The following is a 16,612-nucleotide window of genomic DNA, read 5'->3' on the forward strand; positions in this document are numbered from 1 at the left end:
AACCGTGCCACCATCCAAAGCAAGAGAGAAGCGTTAGGAAATCTTAATCAAGGTGTTATCTACCGGTGAATGGAGAGATGCTGAAAAGATGTCCTAATAAGGACACAAAACCAAGCCAGTGTCCGAAGCAAGAGTGTATGTAACCTGAGGAGCACGGACTAAAGTTGGTTCTTCCACTCGCTCAAGCTTTGATGAAACACCTGAGACGGAGAATGTGAGCAGCCTAAACATCGCAGAAAGGACTTCAAGAAATCTTCAGCAGAAACAGACCAAGGAATTGAGAGCACAACGGATTAACCATTTTTGCCAACATGCCGTGGATTACAATTTGGATATTAGAGTACTTTTGTTCATTCTGCTGCAGTGAAGTTTGGACTTTGAGGAAGTTATGAGACCTCAGCTGGGGTGGCGATTTGCCCCAAGGACTTGGACTTTCAGCAGGAGGGGAAAGGCTAGCCATGGAAAGACCTGACCCTCTCCATCTCACCTAAATTTAAGTATTTCTAACCAGGCCTCAGCTCTTTTAGATTAATTTGTCATTTAAAGTATCATGATTTATCAGTAAGTATTTTTGATAATGACTGATAGTAGTTGAAAGTATTATGCTGTATGCTTTGCCCTTGCTAAAATCTATGCAATAAAACCTACATAATATAGTTAAAGTTAAAGTTGTGGACATTGATTTTATGTCTCTTTGATTGGACGTAAAAGTCAGGTGTTAAGTGTGCATAATATCTTAAAGGTTCTTAAAGGTTACTCTTGCCAACCAAATTGAAACATTCCCTTAGGGTTTACCAAAAGCCCTTAAATCCAACCTAGCACCATACCAAGTGCCCAGATCATTTAGAGGAGAGCTGCCATTAACAGGCGTGGCTGGTGGCCGCATGTGACTCAAGGGCTATTCATGTCAGGTGCCAAACCAGAGAAAGCTGGGTAGACGATCGGATTCAGGCAGTTAGAAGCTAGGCGATTCTCTTCACCACCAGCTTTAAGCAATCTCTATTCAAATTGGCAGTTTTTAAGCAACCTCTTGTAGGTTTAGGGATCTAAACCTTTAAACGTAGAGCTGCTCGAGTACCTCCTGGACAGTGGTAAAGCTTGGGATCTAACACGTGGCGCCCAACGTGGGGCCCAACATGAATAAAGAACCTCAGCGGAGAGCCAGCCGCTTCTCGTGTGAGAACAACCCGGGAAAGGCATGCACGGAGGAAGGTTTCTACTGAACACTGGTGACAGAGGGATCCACTAAGGCACTGAGCAGATCAAAGCAAGCATAACATAAGAGTATCAGTTTCCAAAGTACTCAAGAGAGACAAAAAAACCATATGCTTTTTTGGGCAAAAAAAAAGAAAATCCACAGTGGATTACTTGAAACTTTTACCTGGGGTGTCATGATTCTCAAAACTCACAATTTCATTTGACTTTTGCTTTTAAAAAGACAGTACGATTCACTTTTCAATAAAATAAAAAATCCACAATGTAAGCTTTGCATTTGTTAGACTCAGACCTTAGACACCCTGCCTGCCATTTACATTTTTTATGAGATACATTTGAACACACAATGACATTCCTACCAGCGCACACATCCTCAAAAATTTAAAGTCACTTCTACTTTCAAACTGACCATTAATATCTGTTACTATCAGTCAGCTGAATATTTAGCTCTGTGTTCATGAATTTTGCCAGAAAAAGTACAAGCATCATACATGCTGTCATTTCAAAAATGGGTAAATTAAAACTCTAATTACTGGATGTAATCCTACTTGAGTCGTAACATAAAATCTGAGTAGGAAAAAGTTTGATTTTTTGCTGTGAAAACCACAAATATGTTTAATGAACCATTTTTATTACCTATAATGCCAATATAAATTGTTTGCTAAATTTGTGCATGAGTTTTTAAAATTATATGTAACTATTTACATTTAAATGCAGGCAATGCCTCAGGCTCAGGTCTCCTTCAGCTCTCCTGCCTGCTTCACATTCAGCTGTCTCCTTGTTGTTTTGACTCACAAGTTGTGAGTCCCAACACAAAAAACAACTACACTACACTCTAAACACACTACACAAAACACTACATAACACACTCACTATACACTCCAAACACGCTATATGTCACAAATCTCTCAACTCTCAAAACTCGCTATCTCTGTCGTTGTCTCTGTCAACGTCACTACTGCTGTCACTCTTTCCGCCGCCGTCCCTCCCATAACTTCCCCTGTTCCTCAGCAACCAAATCACGTGGTTTGCCATACAACTTTGTGATTGGTTGGTGTGGTGCCTTCTTCACTAATAGGAATGTGTTTTTTTGCTTGCAAACACTTCCTGCTTGCGGGCACATTTATGACAAAAGCCTTAATATTTCTTCCTGCACCAGACACAATGCAAAGTGACGGCAATATTAGTGAAAAAAGTGTGAGGGACATTATTTTTCGTAAAGTCCGGTTTTGGACATGCCAGTGCGTCCGTTGACTCAGGAGGTGGGACATGTCGGTGGGCTAAATCAAATCAAATCAAATCAACTTTATTTATAGAGCACTTTTCATACACGCACGAGCAGCACAAAGTGCTTTACACAAGAAAAACAGAAGCATGATAAAGAATAAAGAAAGACCCTCGCTCCCACCCCCCATACTACATACCCGCACATACACACACACACTTACTACTGGCAATAGGGAGACATGGCAAGGCACAGAGGATTGAGGAAGCACCACCTTTGGGGCCATCCACACTGGGGGGAGTCACAGGCCGTGCCACAGGGGGCACCAGTGCCCAGGCCCCCCAACCCTGACAGATGACAGCTGGCCGGGCCAAAGGGACCCAAGGACAGCACCCCCAGCATCAGCAGCCCAGACACAGCTCCTGGTGTGGAGGGCCGCCCTGGGGAAACACTGGAGTTAAACCTTAAAAACTAAAAACACAAGTTAGGATAAAATCCCTGACATAAGATAAGTAAATGGAGTGAACAGATAAAAAGATAAAAATATAAAAGATAATAAATAAACTAAAATAGTACCTATGATAAATAAAACAGAGAAAAAATATTTATTATAATCATCTTAAAAAACAAGATAGAAGCAACAACATAAAATACCACATAAGAACGGAATAAGAATTTAAAATATTAGTTAAAAGCCTGATTAAAAAGGTGTGTCTTTAACCTTCCCTTATAAACATCAACAGTCTCTGGAGTCCTGAGGCTCTCCGGCAGGCTGTTCCACAAGTGGGGGCCATAGTGGCTAAATGCCACCTCACCGTGGGTTTTAGTTCTTGGTTTTGGTATGAATAAAAGGTCAGTGCCGGAGGACCTCAGGGTCTGCGAGGGTTGATACGGTAAAAGCAGGTCAGATAAGCAGGAGGGCGCAAGGCCGTTAAGACATTTAAAAATCAGTAAAAGAACCTTAAAATTGATCCTGAAGCAGCCAGGGAGCCAATGCAGTGACTCTAAAACTGGTGTAATGTGCTCCTGCCCTCTGGTCCTCGTCAGCATGCGTGCGGCTGAGTTTTGTAATAATTGGAGATTTAGAATACTCTTTTTGGGAAGACCAGAGAGCAGGGCATTACAATAATCTAAGCAACAGGAAATAAAAGCATGCATTAGCACCTCCGCACTGGCCTGGGAGAGAAACCGGCGGACTCTGGCTATGTTCTTAAGATGATAAAAACCTATTCTTGTCATATTTCTGATATGTGGAATAAAATTCAGCTCAGAATCAAAAATCACGCCCAGATTTTTTACCGATTGTGTTGGTTTAAGATCTTGTAGTTTTGGTAAAAGTTTCTCTCTCTGGACTTCAGGACCTATTATTAAGACTTAAGTTTTGTCCTGGTTGAGCTGTAGGAAATTCACTACTATCCATGACTTTATGCCTATAGTGCAGTTAAAAAGGACATCAATTTGCCCTGTGTCCTCAGGAGACACAGCAATGTACAGTTGTGTATCATCAGCATAACTATGGAAGCTGATGCCATGTCTCCAGTTGACATCCCCAAGAGGGAGCATGTAAAGATTAAAAAGAAGTGGACCTAAAATTGACCCTTGGGGAACCCCACATCCAATTTCATGGGTTCCTGAGGAACATGCATCCATACTTAAAATGAAACTTTAATGCATATTTGCAATATAGACCAGGATACATGCTGAAAACCCTTGGCGTTTTCTAAATAACACTAGACAAATGATGTTAAACTGTTAAAAAATATGGTAGTAGTACATTGCAATAGAGGATTACATCTTATTCCCCATGAATTTTCCTGTACATTATAATATTTTTATGAAAAATACTGGTTACACCAGTTGACACAAACCAGTTACACCACCTGACCATGTTTCTTTTACAGAAGAAACCGGCTCTACAAATCAAGCATGACAATCAACAAGGTCAATTGAACTTGTGCTTTTTATCATTTTTAATGAAGAAAAAACATCAACAACAAGAAGTGGGTGTTTTCTTTAGGAAACAAACAGTTTAGGAAACAAACATCCAAAAATCATGTGAACTTCTGTTCATTTATGAATTAAGAAACAAACATCCAAAAATCATGTAAACTCATGTTCTTTTATGAATTAATTCAAGAAACAAACATCCAAAAATTATGTGAACTCATGTTCTTTTATGAATTAAGAAACAAACATCCAAAAATCATGTGAACTTCTGTTCTTTTTTTATGAAATCATTTAAAAGACAAACATCCAGAAATCATGTGAACTCATGTTCTTTTATGAATTAATTTAAGAAACAAACATACAAAAATCATGTGAACTCATATTCTTTTATGAAGTAATTTAGATTTCATCCTCTCGTAGTGTTTCTTTCAGCTCTCTGAATGTTTTGACCTGGTGGAGCCAGTTGAATTGGTGCTTAGCTGGAGAGTCTAGCTTCTTGTTAAGCAAAGCCAGCAGATCATCACACTTTTGCAAAGTTAGCAAAGGTTTTGCCTTCTTCAGATGTGACACCCTGGACCACTGCTGCCATGTTAAAACAGTATCCTCCAGAGGTCCTTCAAACTCAGTCTCATTGTAGCAGCACTTAGCACAAGTGCGATGCATACATTTCTTGTTAGTCGTGTCACATGCAATAGTTGCTAGCAATTCTGAGATTCTGTTGGTAAGGAGAATGCCTTTGTGGTACAGTTTGTCAAAAAGTGGCTTAATGTTTTCATGGTCAATACAATCACACATATTTCTGTCAGAGCCTTTTACAGGTGTAATAAAAAAAGGCAATATCTGACAAATTGTCTGTAAGACAGTATGAGGTGTCTCATAGCTGTTGAACTGTATTGTGAATGGAGGTCCTTAAGTGAGTGCAGCAGTACCCTCTTTTGCTGCTTGATTTTATTTTTTGTTATCGTGTTCTTTTTGCCTGATAACATGCAGCTATTCTCATTTCTACAGAGAAAGCTGGCCACTTCCTCTCTTCTCTTTTGTGAGGCTTTCTTTTTGTTTTTCATTTTGCTCTTTTCACTGACCATTTTCTTTTTTTCTTTTGCCAATCCAGTTTCTGTATCTGTTTTGTCTTTTGTTTTGCTGCCTGGAGTTCCCTTTTAACTTTGCGAAGTTCAGACCTCAGCCTTTCCCTCTCTCTCTGGTGTGTCTTCTTTCTTTCCTTCTCTTTCTTTGCAGGAGTTGAGGGGCCTTTGCGGCCTCTCTACAATTGGCTGTTCATAGTCATGATCATCCAAATGATTAAGCATGGGTTCAGGATTTTCAAGATGCTGAATTTGCTCATCTGATGTGTCCAAAGATGGTGGGGTTAAGTTGAGAACATCAGCAAGCACCCTTTTCTGTTCTCTGTGGTCTCGCTGATACTTTCTCCACTTTTGCCTCAACTTCTCCTGCTTTGATTCTGAAAGCTCAGCTATTGGAGTAACTTTAGTCTTTCCCTCTCTTTTTCTCCTTTGATAACTAAATAGTAAAATAGAAAAACACAAGCAATTAGTCTAAATAACTACATTACTCTGACTTTCAGTAGTCACTGTAAAAGTGTGTGTGTCTGCCTGTCTCTCTGTGTCAGTGTGTGTGTGCGTGTTTGTGTACAACCACCTTTCGCGCCTTTTGGCAAGGTAAATGGCCCTCGCTGCAGGATCTGCATTGACTCGTGCTCTGTGACGAGCCACTTTATCCTTGCTTGATGATGGCATCTATTGGGGGAAAAGAGGCTCTATTATGCTACAATAATGATGAAACAATATAAAGTTAATAAATGTAATTTTACAGGTCCAAATTTTAATCTTTATCAGATTAATGGAGTTTCAAGTCTTTTCAAAGCTGCTGTTCATTTTCAGCATTGTCACTGTTCACCAACTGCTGCTTCATTATGAAATTACATATATTATATACAGCTTAAAGTTGAAAGTGAATGAAATACAAATATGTATTAATTATGTATTTAAAGCTAAACATTTCAAAAATATTAAAGCCATGCAAAATAATGATTGTATCCTAACCTTCCATAGGTTTGATAATAAAGTTAAAGTAATCATCATCAAAAGTTTCTGATATTTGACAAAATCAGCCTCTAACTGAAAGCAGTGTAATAAAAGTCAAATGGTGTAACCACTTACACCATTTGACTTTTTAATTCAAATTCAAATTTAACAGGCATTATGATGGACACCTATGTAAGCACATGGTCTTGATGTGAAGATTTTAAAAACACTTTTTAAAATAAATACTTATTTTTACAGTTGTTATGTATTATAAATGGTTTCCTAAGGTCATACCATCAGACATGTAACTGTATGCACACCTGACCACACCCTAAAAATGTCAAATTTTCAAGATTTCAGAGAGAGCTACTGACCTTAGCATGCAGCAGTTAGGGTCATCAGCGGTCCTTCTTTGTGATATCATTTCCTGCCACATGGTCTTCTTACACAAATGAACAAAATGGCTCCTTGAATGTCGTTTACACCACCTTGACAATTTAGGAAGCTGACTTGACAGACACAACTCCCCAAATTAGTTATAATAATCAGAACAATGGTGTTCCATTTATTTTATTCATTGTTAAATGAGACAAATGTAGGAATATGCCAAACTAGTTGATAATGTGTTTTATTGAGAATTTCACCCTTTTTGAACAAGTTTAAGTATTTGGTACAAAGTTTTTATGGTTACACCACATTGACATTTTTACCATTATCCCCTGAATATTCTCTCAAAATTGATCAAATCCAGGAATTTTAGACTAGGTCTTCAAAAAGAAAAAAAAGAATGTATTCAAGTGATTTGTGAGTTTATTTTCAAATTTTTACCTTTTTAAATTTAACTAAACCATAGGAACACAAAAAAAAAATGCGTCACGTCATTGACCCTTCTAAGACCCCCTTATTGCGAAAATACATTGGTCCGTGGAGGCCATGTTTTTTGACCAATCTCATTTATAGTAGAAATGTGTCTTTTCATCCCCCAAAGCCATATACCAAATTTGGTGTTGATAGAGTCAATCTTTCAAAAGTTCCATTCATTTTATTGTTTTTCACATTATGCTAATTAGCAACAAATCTAAATAGGTGGAGCTTCATGGTCCAAGAGACTTTTTTGTAGAGCGCATGGAGCTGGACTTGTGTGTCAAATTTCAAGTCAATCAGACTTACAGTGTGAGGGGCGTGGCCTTCCCAAAAACACATTTTCAAGCCTTAGTTACAGCGCCACCATCTGGCTGACTGGGCTCATATTTTAATAATAGTTGATGCACATCATTTCCAATCATTGGGCCAAGTTTCAAATTTCTGGCCCATTCTAGCTCACAGGAATTGGAGCTCAAGCAGCAGACAATAATAATAATAATAATAATAATAAACCAGCACAATTTTAGAGGGGTTCTACCCTTTCGGGGGTTAGAACCCTAATAATAATAAACCGGCACAATTTTACAAGGGTTCAACCCCTTTGGGGTTAGAGCCCTAATAAACCGGCACAATTTTAGTATTTTGCCTAGAGTAGCAACAGTAATGTTTAAAACAACAAAGCCACTGTATGAACTCAATAATATGTCACTGGAAACAAATCTAAAATGTCAGTGAAATACAGATTTTTCCTGATATTACAATACAGAGGGAATGAAGAACACAGAGATCAGCCCTGGTTTGTCTCAGCTAGCAGCTCAATTCACAAGAATTTGCCAAATTCAGAGAACTGTGGCAAACTGAGCTAAAAAGTTTGATGGACAGCTTTTGATTTGGCCTGCAAGCAAACCATGCTTGTGTAGGAGATGAGTTGAGAGAGCGGTGAGAGACAGCGGACAAAGACTGAGATATCACATTCCTACATGCTTGTTGAGCAGGTTTCTTGATAAAGTTTGGCATTTTGCTAACAGTAACAAGAGTTTGTAGGAGGAGCAATGCAATGCTAAATAATACAGTCCTTAATAATAATTTAGCCCCATAGCTGGTTTCTTGAAATGACATTATGCATTTTGTCAGTCATCTCCTTTTATACATATATTTTTCACATGTGGCTGAGGGCAACAAATCCAGGACTATGATTGGTAAAATCATTCTCCTTCTTCTTCTTAGTTTTCAGCAGGCTACATGCCTGCTGCTGCCTCTTGCTGTTGGATTTGAATACTGCTGTGCAATTCGTTAAATTCAAAAGGTGCACTAGCATTTTGTGTACTTTGGAGTGACAAAACATAACAGCTTACTTTCACATCATAACCTGTTACACAAAAAACATACAGGTCTAGTGTGTGAAAAGATTTTTTCAATGTGACCTATGCCTAGAGTCATGGAGTTCCATTCTTCTCCACACCCATATGTGCATTACAAATACGTATGTTAAGCAAAAAAAAAAGAAAAAAATGCGGTCTTGAACATTTTTCACTGTGCTACTACATTTCTTTGTGAACTATTGAATGTTTTTATTAAGCAGCGCATGTGCTCATTTGGAAACAAGTCAGCATAGAGCCCTGAGAAGTAAAAACTACTGAAACTGCTATTCGATTGTTGCTGACTGGCATGAAGAGCTCAGCATTTGACTAAAAACATGTTTATTGGGGCCTAACATTTTAGGTTATTATTTAGTGAAATGACTCCTAAAATATACTGTAATGTGAAATTGACTTACCCAGTGACGATGTGATACTGACTGGACTGGGGCTCCAGGTGGTAGTCTGGATAGGTCACCTGACACTGAGTGGACTGACATGAACAGGGGAACCTGAAATCCAAATTCAGATCAACAGCTTAAGTTTGTGTAAGGCAAGTGAAACCATACAGTACATGTATTTTCTTGAGTATTTTTTTATATGAGGTCAGCTGATTTGTACAACAGCTTATCCCAAATATAAAAATATATGGCCTGCAAATCCTGTTGAGAAAGCCTGACAGAGAAACAAGAATAGAGAATGGGTTGTCATAGCTTACAAGTTATCTTGCTATGAAAATCTCAAAATTGTTTAGCGAATGACTAAATATCATACCTTAAGCAGGGAGTGTCCACCGTTCCAGGCTTGTTAGTGCTTTGGTAATGATGGGGAATTACTCCAGGCAGACTGACATGAGGAGGGGGGCCTGCCCATACATATGTCCCTGCAGGGCCATTGTGTACATTATTGTCCCTCTCATAGCCAGGAAGTGTTGTGTTCAGCTCTTTCACAGGGCTAATCTCCCCACCAGCATAGAAGGCACCTATTGTAATCATAGATTCAATAAAAATATCTTATTTTCAGGGATTTTGACATTGAGATGGTGACATCTTACAAGTACCTGGGAGTCAACCTGAGCAATAAGCTGGGCATGACTGATCTAACTGAAGCAACAGAAAGGTAAAAGCAGACTACATCTGAAAGGAGGCTCAGGTCATTTGGAGTGCAGGGGGACCTCCTGACCTCTTTCTATGACTCTGTGGTGGTATCAGCCATTTTCTATGGCGTAGTCTGCTGGAGCAGCAGCATCTCAGCAGCAGACAGGAGGAGACTTGATAAACTTATCAAGAAGGCCAGCTCCATCCTGGGATGCCCTCTTGACTCAGTGCAGGTGGTGGGAGAGAGCAGGATGATGGACAAGCTGTCATCTCTGCTGGTGAAGGAGTCCCACCCCCTGCAGGTCACTGTCACTGGACAGCTCCTTCAGTGATAGACTGATACACCAAGTGTGTGAAGGAGAGGTATCACAGGTCCTTCCTTCCTGCTGCTGTCAGACTGTACAATCAGCACTGCTCCCAGTAGACCTCACTGTGCACTGTGCAGTAGAAACTGTATACATAAGTAATTTCTTATTTTGGTTTGCACTAACTGGGTAATTTTCATACTCATTTTAATATTTTTTTAGTAACAATACACTGCCCGCACTGTTTATAATTACACTGTTGATATTTGTACATATTGTGTATACACAATTATATTTCTGTTTCTGCTGTAGCTGTTCTTCTTACCTTTTTATTACATTATTTATGTTTTACTATGACATGCGCAGAACAAGGGCCGTTCATTGCAGCTTGCAGCTTTAATCTACTCGTATCATTGTCATTATTGAACTGTCCTTTGGCTGCTGTGATGCACAAATTTCCCCGTTTGTGGGACTAATAAAGGAATATCTGATTGAATGTTACTTTTCACTGGAATCGACCCGCATGTCTGCATCCCTGTACCATCATGATTTTACACTAATTTATACTGACTACAACCAGCATTGAAATTGGTGAGAGCTGCACATCCCACCACGGATTCTGATTGAGACACCACTTGAAAAAAAGAAAACAATCCCAGGTCTGCAACAAGTCACATTATCATCACATTATAACAATATTATGTGTTGAAAACTTGTTTAAGTAAGCATGTTTTTACCGCTGTGAGAAAACCCTCTAACTGAAAATACATAGTGCAGAAACAAGTGATGGGGGGGCAAGTTGCCATGACAGAGACACAATTCATCCGATAACTAGACACTGTACCATTAAATGACTTTGAAGCTGTTTTCTTAAAAATAAAAACTAAAAGATACTTAATGTTGCTATAATGGAGAGATCTGTCTAATGTAATGTTAAACTTAAACCTACACTAAATTATCCTCTGACGTCAGATCTTCCACATTCCTCAATGAGACATATATAAGACTGTAAGACTGCTCCCTGTAACTCCTCATAGTTAAAACACACAATTCCACCTGTTCCACACTTATTTTATCTTCAAATACTTTGACTTCTTCTTCATAGCCATCCACAGCGTAACGTTACGTTAGCTAGCGAACTAACTGGTTAGCATTTTAAATTAGCTGGATTAACGGATCATTTAAAATGCGTCAGTTACTTTAGCTAGCGAACAACAGTTGGAGATTTCAGATTAAAGTCAAAGCCGTCATCTTGGTTGTTACCGAATTAATTGGAATTATTAACTCAAACTAGTGGACGACCACAATTACCATTAGTGGTGTTTGTTTAGTCTGTACGGTAACTTAAACCGATGTTAATGTAAGATTAATTTGATAATAGGACTGATTAATGCAACGGAGATTTTTAGCTTTTTCAGTTGTGCAACGCGTTGTTCTGCTTATGTCAAAACACAGGGTCGCCAGTGTCAATGACAAATCCTGTCAGACATTTAAATATGATAATTATTACATATTACAATATGTCACGCTAAACTTAGCTCGTCACCTACTTGTATGCATGTCCCTCGGCTTGTAGAAGGCTTTAGACGCGTACTATACGTTGCAACCGCCGACTGACTGGTGCCTTCAAGTCTTGCAAGAAGTGTCGATATTACGAAAGCGACCTTGTAAAGCGAGAAAAGGTGGCGCAGGTAACAGGTAAATTATATTTCGATTAATTAACTGACGTGCGCTCTATGAGAACAACCATGCATATGTTTAGCTAATAAACGTAAACTATATTATGTATATCTTTGTTGTCCCCCGTTTTAATGTAACTGTGTTGTTTTGCATTGTAAGTTTGTGTAAAATCGTTTGTTGATAACTCCTCTGACTGTAAGGGGCGACAAGTTACGTGCATTTTCACAAAGCCCATTCAGAACACATTTCTCACATTAAGAAGAATGTGCCTTTGGTCTCTGCAGGTTTCAGCATTTGTGTATTGTATTGCAACTTAATTAGTCGTTGACTGGTGAGTTACTCTGCTTCTATTCGTGCTGGGTTCTCTGGTTTAGTGTTGTTTGAATGCTGCTGCTGCTGCTGCTGCACAAGTACATTCTGCCAATATTAGAGCTCCAGTTAATTTTCTAGTCTCTTTGGGCTAAATGTTCTGTTTCACTCATACATGGAATCGCATCTTTTCTCAAGAGTATGCCAGTGATTGATACACTAACACCACTAATTCATATTTATATATAAAAGTCTTTCAACACAATAAGTTTGTTCTTTTTATATTACAATTCCCTGTCATTTTCACAGATGTGGACACCTAGCTGAGTGGCAGCACAGCCCTGGAGGAGGTCCAGTCCATTGTGGGTCCATTGTCTGTTACCCTAGAGGCCATGATGACACCTACCAGGTCAACTGTGTTGTGGCACTCTCAAAGGTAGGGTGACAGTCTGTATAGGTGATACTGAAGATCAGGCAGAACTAGGTAGACTAAGGCCAGACTGGATCACATGATGACAGAATCATAATCAGAAATCCGTTAATGTCTCGCAGACGGGAAAATTTGTTTGTCACAGCAGCATCGGAATATTACAAGAACAAGAACAATAGCAAAATAGACAATATAAAATAGACAATATAAAAATAGACAATATAATTAAAAGGAAAGAAAATAGAATTGAATCAACGTATATATACAAATTTACATGATACAGTGCAAGAATGGACAGTCATTTTTTTATATACAGATTTTAAATATGTATAATAAATATGGGTGATGAAATGAGTTTGTACAGAGTTATTGCACAGTACAGAGTACAGCGTGAGTTCTATATGGAGCAGTGCTGGTTGTACAGTCTGACAGCAGCAGGAAGGAAGGACCTGCGATACCTCTCCTTCACACACTTAGGGTGTATCAGTCTGTTGCTGAAGGAGCTGCCCAGTGCTGAGATAGTGTCCTGCAGGGGGCGGGACTCCTGCACCAGCAGTGATGACAGCTTGTCCATCATCCTGACACGTTGGGAACCCCCACTGATCAGTTTGCAAAAAGGTGAAGTTACTATGTTATTATGCTACTAACATGCTGGTCCTACTAGTGATCATTTGTCGTCATCGATGGATTAATAATTACAACCAGGATGTGAAGCAAATCTTTACTGTGTGTTTTAAACTGGGGCACAAAACCAAATTGACTGATCAGTGAACAGTGTTTGGTAATGTCACTTTTAAAGGTAACTTGTTTCATTACAAGATCATTGCCATTAGAAAGTAACTTAATGTTAACGTTACTGTGTTATCTACTGAGGAAAGTAACTCGTTAGAGTTCTTAAGAGCTATCAAACATGAGGGCAAAACCTCTTTGCGACTCTTTGCACATGTCAGTTATATTGTCCAGACAGCCAAATGTTTTGACTCTACCGTAATTTTGATTGCAATATAACATTTACCGCTCCATATTTTGCTCACAATATGACAGAGAGCTAGGCAGAGGCATACAGTATTAGGTAGGCTGTTTCAATGAAATCAATACAACACAGAGAAACTGAAACAGTGCTGCTTTTGTTAAGTATCTGGTGGTAACTTCCCCTATGAACATTTTGCAAGTTGCTGACATGGTAGATTCTTCAAGATTATTTTTTAAAACGTTTACTTGCTAAGGTGTCACCCAGTGCTGAAGAAACAAGTCTGTGCAAGGACGCCAACAAATTGAATTTTACCACTTTCTGGCTATCAGAAGCACTTAATTGCTATGAAAATGTAACCAAAATATTAGAATTATTGTATATATATTTTTAAGCCAGCATTGTTGAATCACATTTTCAGACAACTTGTAATAAATTCATTATTGAAATTCAATCCAAGAATGATTTTTGTGACCAAGTAGTATGTGTTCTTGTGATTCCATCACAGAAAATTTAGAGCTATAGATATCATTGGAACTCAAGGCTTCTATGATATATAAATGTGCTTTAAAAGTGGATGTAAACTTTTGACCACAACTGTAGCAGCACGGTTGGCAGTTTTTACACATGGAACAGTTTCTCCTCAAGTACTCCACACTTTCACCAGGATCCTCAAAACCTTTTCCTGACTCACCCCTGGCCAAGGCAGCCTTGCGTTGTACTCTTCCAGTGGTGACTTTTTCAATCCGGCTGGTCAGTCCAGCCTGTAACAGCTCAAAAGTGACACGTTCATCAAATTCCAGTTAGTTATTGCTGAGCTCCCTTGTGGCTCTCTTAGGAATGCCTTTTTCTCTGATGTCATGAATGTGCTGTGGATCCATGCAGGAGATGTCTGCACACAGCACTGCATTTACTGCATGGAAGCGGTGCATACTTTCAATGACGGTATCATTTTATGGTTTTAAATGTGTAATCCACCACTGGATTAGCAATGGATTTATCTTGTGACAACTCACCCAGCTTTCTCTTCTTTTTTTTGTTTTCTTTCTTAGGGAGAGAAATCAGAACTTCAGCCTCACAGTCCTGCTCCTTCTCCAGAATCCTGTTGGTTCACAAAATACGTAATAGCACGTGTCCATGTAGTTTTTGTGTCACTCAGGCAAATACAGGAACCAAATGCAGTCAAAGGAGCAGACAGATTCCATACACAAAACAGTTTTAATCAAAGCTGATAAACTAGTCCAAATAGTCAAATAAATTTAAACACTGAAGCCCTCTTGAGGTCAGCGGTGGACACTGAAGCCCTCTGGAGGCCAATCGGAAGGCCGGTGGCAGACACTGAAGCCCTCTTGAGGACAAGATGAGTCAGCCATGCTGCCAACTGAGGAGCAGGAACAGGTCATGGCTAGGCTGCCAACTGAGCAGTAAGAACAGGTCTAGGCCAGGCCAGGTCGCAGTCTGGGGTGTGGCTGGGTACCTCACATTTTCAGAGGAGGCAGTCTGTAGGCTTACTGAGTTCCCCAGAAAGGAGACACCTGGGGCCTCTCGGAGGTGTCACCTTTCTTTCCTGGCAACTACCAGGCCCTGGAGCTAACCAGGGGGCTAACCAGCTGACAGCCAGCAAACACTGGAATTGATGGGGGGCTAGCTTGCAGGTGGCTACCAGGCCCTGGAGCTGACTGGAGGCTGACAAAACCCAGCTGGAGAGAAGGGAGCACATGGTGGCACAGGCTTGGCTAAAGGCTGAAGCTTGGGCTTAGAGCTGGGTGCTTGGGACTGAGGGTTTGCAGACTCCATGCTAAACTCATGGCTGCCAAATGACATTTTTGCAAAGGCTCAATATCTGAAAGTGTTCAGGGCCTCAAACTATATAACTGTTCCTAGTTTCATACTTCTATGAAGAAGTAAAAAGTTTTTGGCTCACCATCTGGATTATCTAGGTTAGATGGACCACTGCCTCAGTGTGATGGTGTGCATTGTTTTGTCTTGTTTTGTTTACCAACTCTGTCTTCTGCTGTGATATTCCGAGCTCTTTCCCCAGAGGAGAACTCATGAACATCAAGGCAATAACTTCAGCTTACTTGTTTCCAGCTTCTTTCTGTTCATCAGTGGAATTATTGGACATTCTTGTGAAAGGTGCTTTCAACTGTTCATGCTGTTAAATGCCATAGGAGAGGAAGATGTGCTGGAATGCTTGTATGTCTCTGCATGCGCGGAAACCAGACTTCACTATGAGGAATATTTCTATTCAATATGTGCTCTCTGTGCAATAGACGGAACAAACTGCAGCTATTGATGGAGAAAGACCAGTGGCGGCCCAAGCCTTTTGGGGGGCCTAAGCAGAATTTGATTTGGGGGCCCCCCTCCCACCACTGCAGAGTCACCTGTGCAAGTATTGACACAAATGAATTGACTTATTCATTCATTCATTCATTTATGTCACTTGTATAATTCATTTGATATGTCAATAAATAAATAAATAATATTCTTGAATGGGGTTCCCCTGGTGGCCAGGGGGCCCCAAGCAGCTGCTTAGTTCGCTTATGCCCCGAGCCGGCCCTGGGAAAGTCAGAGACTTCTCTTCATCTTCCGTTCTGTTTGTCATGGAAACATGGTTGTGTTGATCAATACCAGACTCTGGGCTGCAGCTGGCAGGCTTTCAACTTTTCAGAGCTCTCTAGCAAAGCGAAAGGTGGGGTATCAGTTTTTTGAACTGGTGCAAAAAAAAGTTACGAGACTGTCTAATCAAACAGCAAGAGAAAACTGAAGACAGGGGAGACATACTCAAAACCTGATTCAAATCCCTGAATCCAGAGTGATGTTACCAGCTGAACCATGACAGTTTGCTCCAAATATGGTTTCATTGCTGTTTCATAAGTGAGATGATGGTCCTAGAACAACATTAATTATGATATTCCAGGAGCAACACCAACATAATTGGTCAGTAGTACCCAAGACAATTTGCTATAGTCATTCCCAGTGTACTACACAGATGTATTCTGCACAAACAGAAAATGATTGATATACAATGAAGTAACTCACTGCTTTTTCTGCTCAGTGTGTCTCACATTAACAAAACCTTCAGCTAGTGAGAGTGCATTTGTCAAAGAATGTATGCCGGTCAGGAAATGTGCATCCTGGAGTACAAGAACATGAGCGCAGCAACGTCC

At 39.8% G+C, this 16,612-nt stretch overlaps 1 protein-coding gene and 1 long non-coding RNA gene across 7 annotated transcripts in view; one reads left to right on the forward strand and one right to left on the reverse strand.

Annotated features, from left to right (window-relative positions):
* tesmin (testis expressed metallothionein like protein) overlaps positions 1 to 11,741 on the reverse strand; it is a 44,339-nt gene extending 32,598 nt beyond the window's left edge. For all 6 annotated transcript variants that reach the window (XM_037107076.1, XM_037107074.1, XM_037107078.1 and 3 more), the window contains exons 1-3: positions 11,604 to 11,741; positions 9,426 to 9,633; positions 9,071 to 9,163 (exon numbers count right to left, since the gene is read on the reverse strand). In XM_037107076.1, the coding sequence (XP_036962971.1) occupies positions 9,071 to 9,163; positions 9,426 to 9,633; positions 11,604 to 11,613 (311 nt within the window). In that variant the 5' untranslated portion in view covers positions 11,614 to 11,741. The remainder of the gene's footprint in view (positions 1 to 9,070; positions 9,164 to 9,425; positions 9,634 to 11,603) is intronic.
* On the forward strand, positions 11,621 to 15,925 carry LOC119024354. The gene is made up of 3 exons (XR_005076452.1): positions 11,621 to 11,751; positions 12,352 to 12,478; positions 14,495 to 15,925. It is a non-coding gene; the product is annotated as an uncharacterized LOC119024354 (long non-coding RNA).
* Positions 15,926 to 16,612: the final 687 nt, after the last annotated feature.

This window comes from Acanthopagrus latus, chromosome 8, assembly GCF_904848185.1.
Source record: "Acanthopagrus latus isolate v.2019 chromosome 8, fAcaLat1.1, whole genome shotgun sequence".
Taxonomy (NCBI): Eukaryota; Metazoa; Chordata; class Actinopteri; order Spariformes; family Sparidae; genus Acanthopagrus; species Acanthopagrus latus.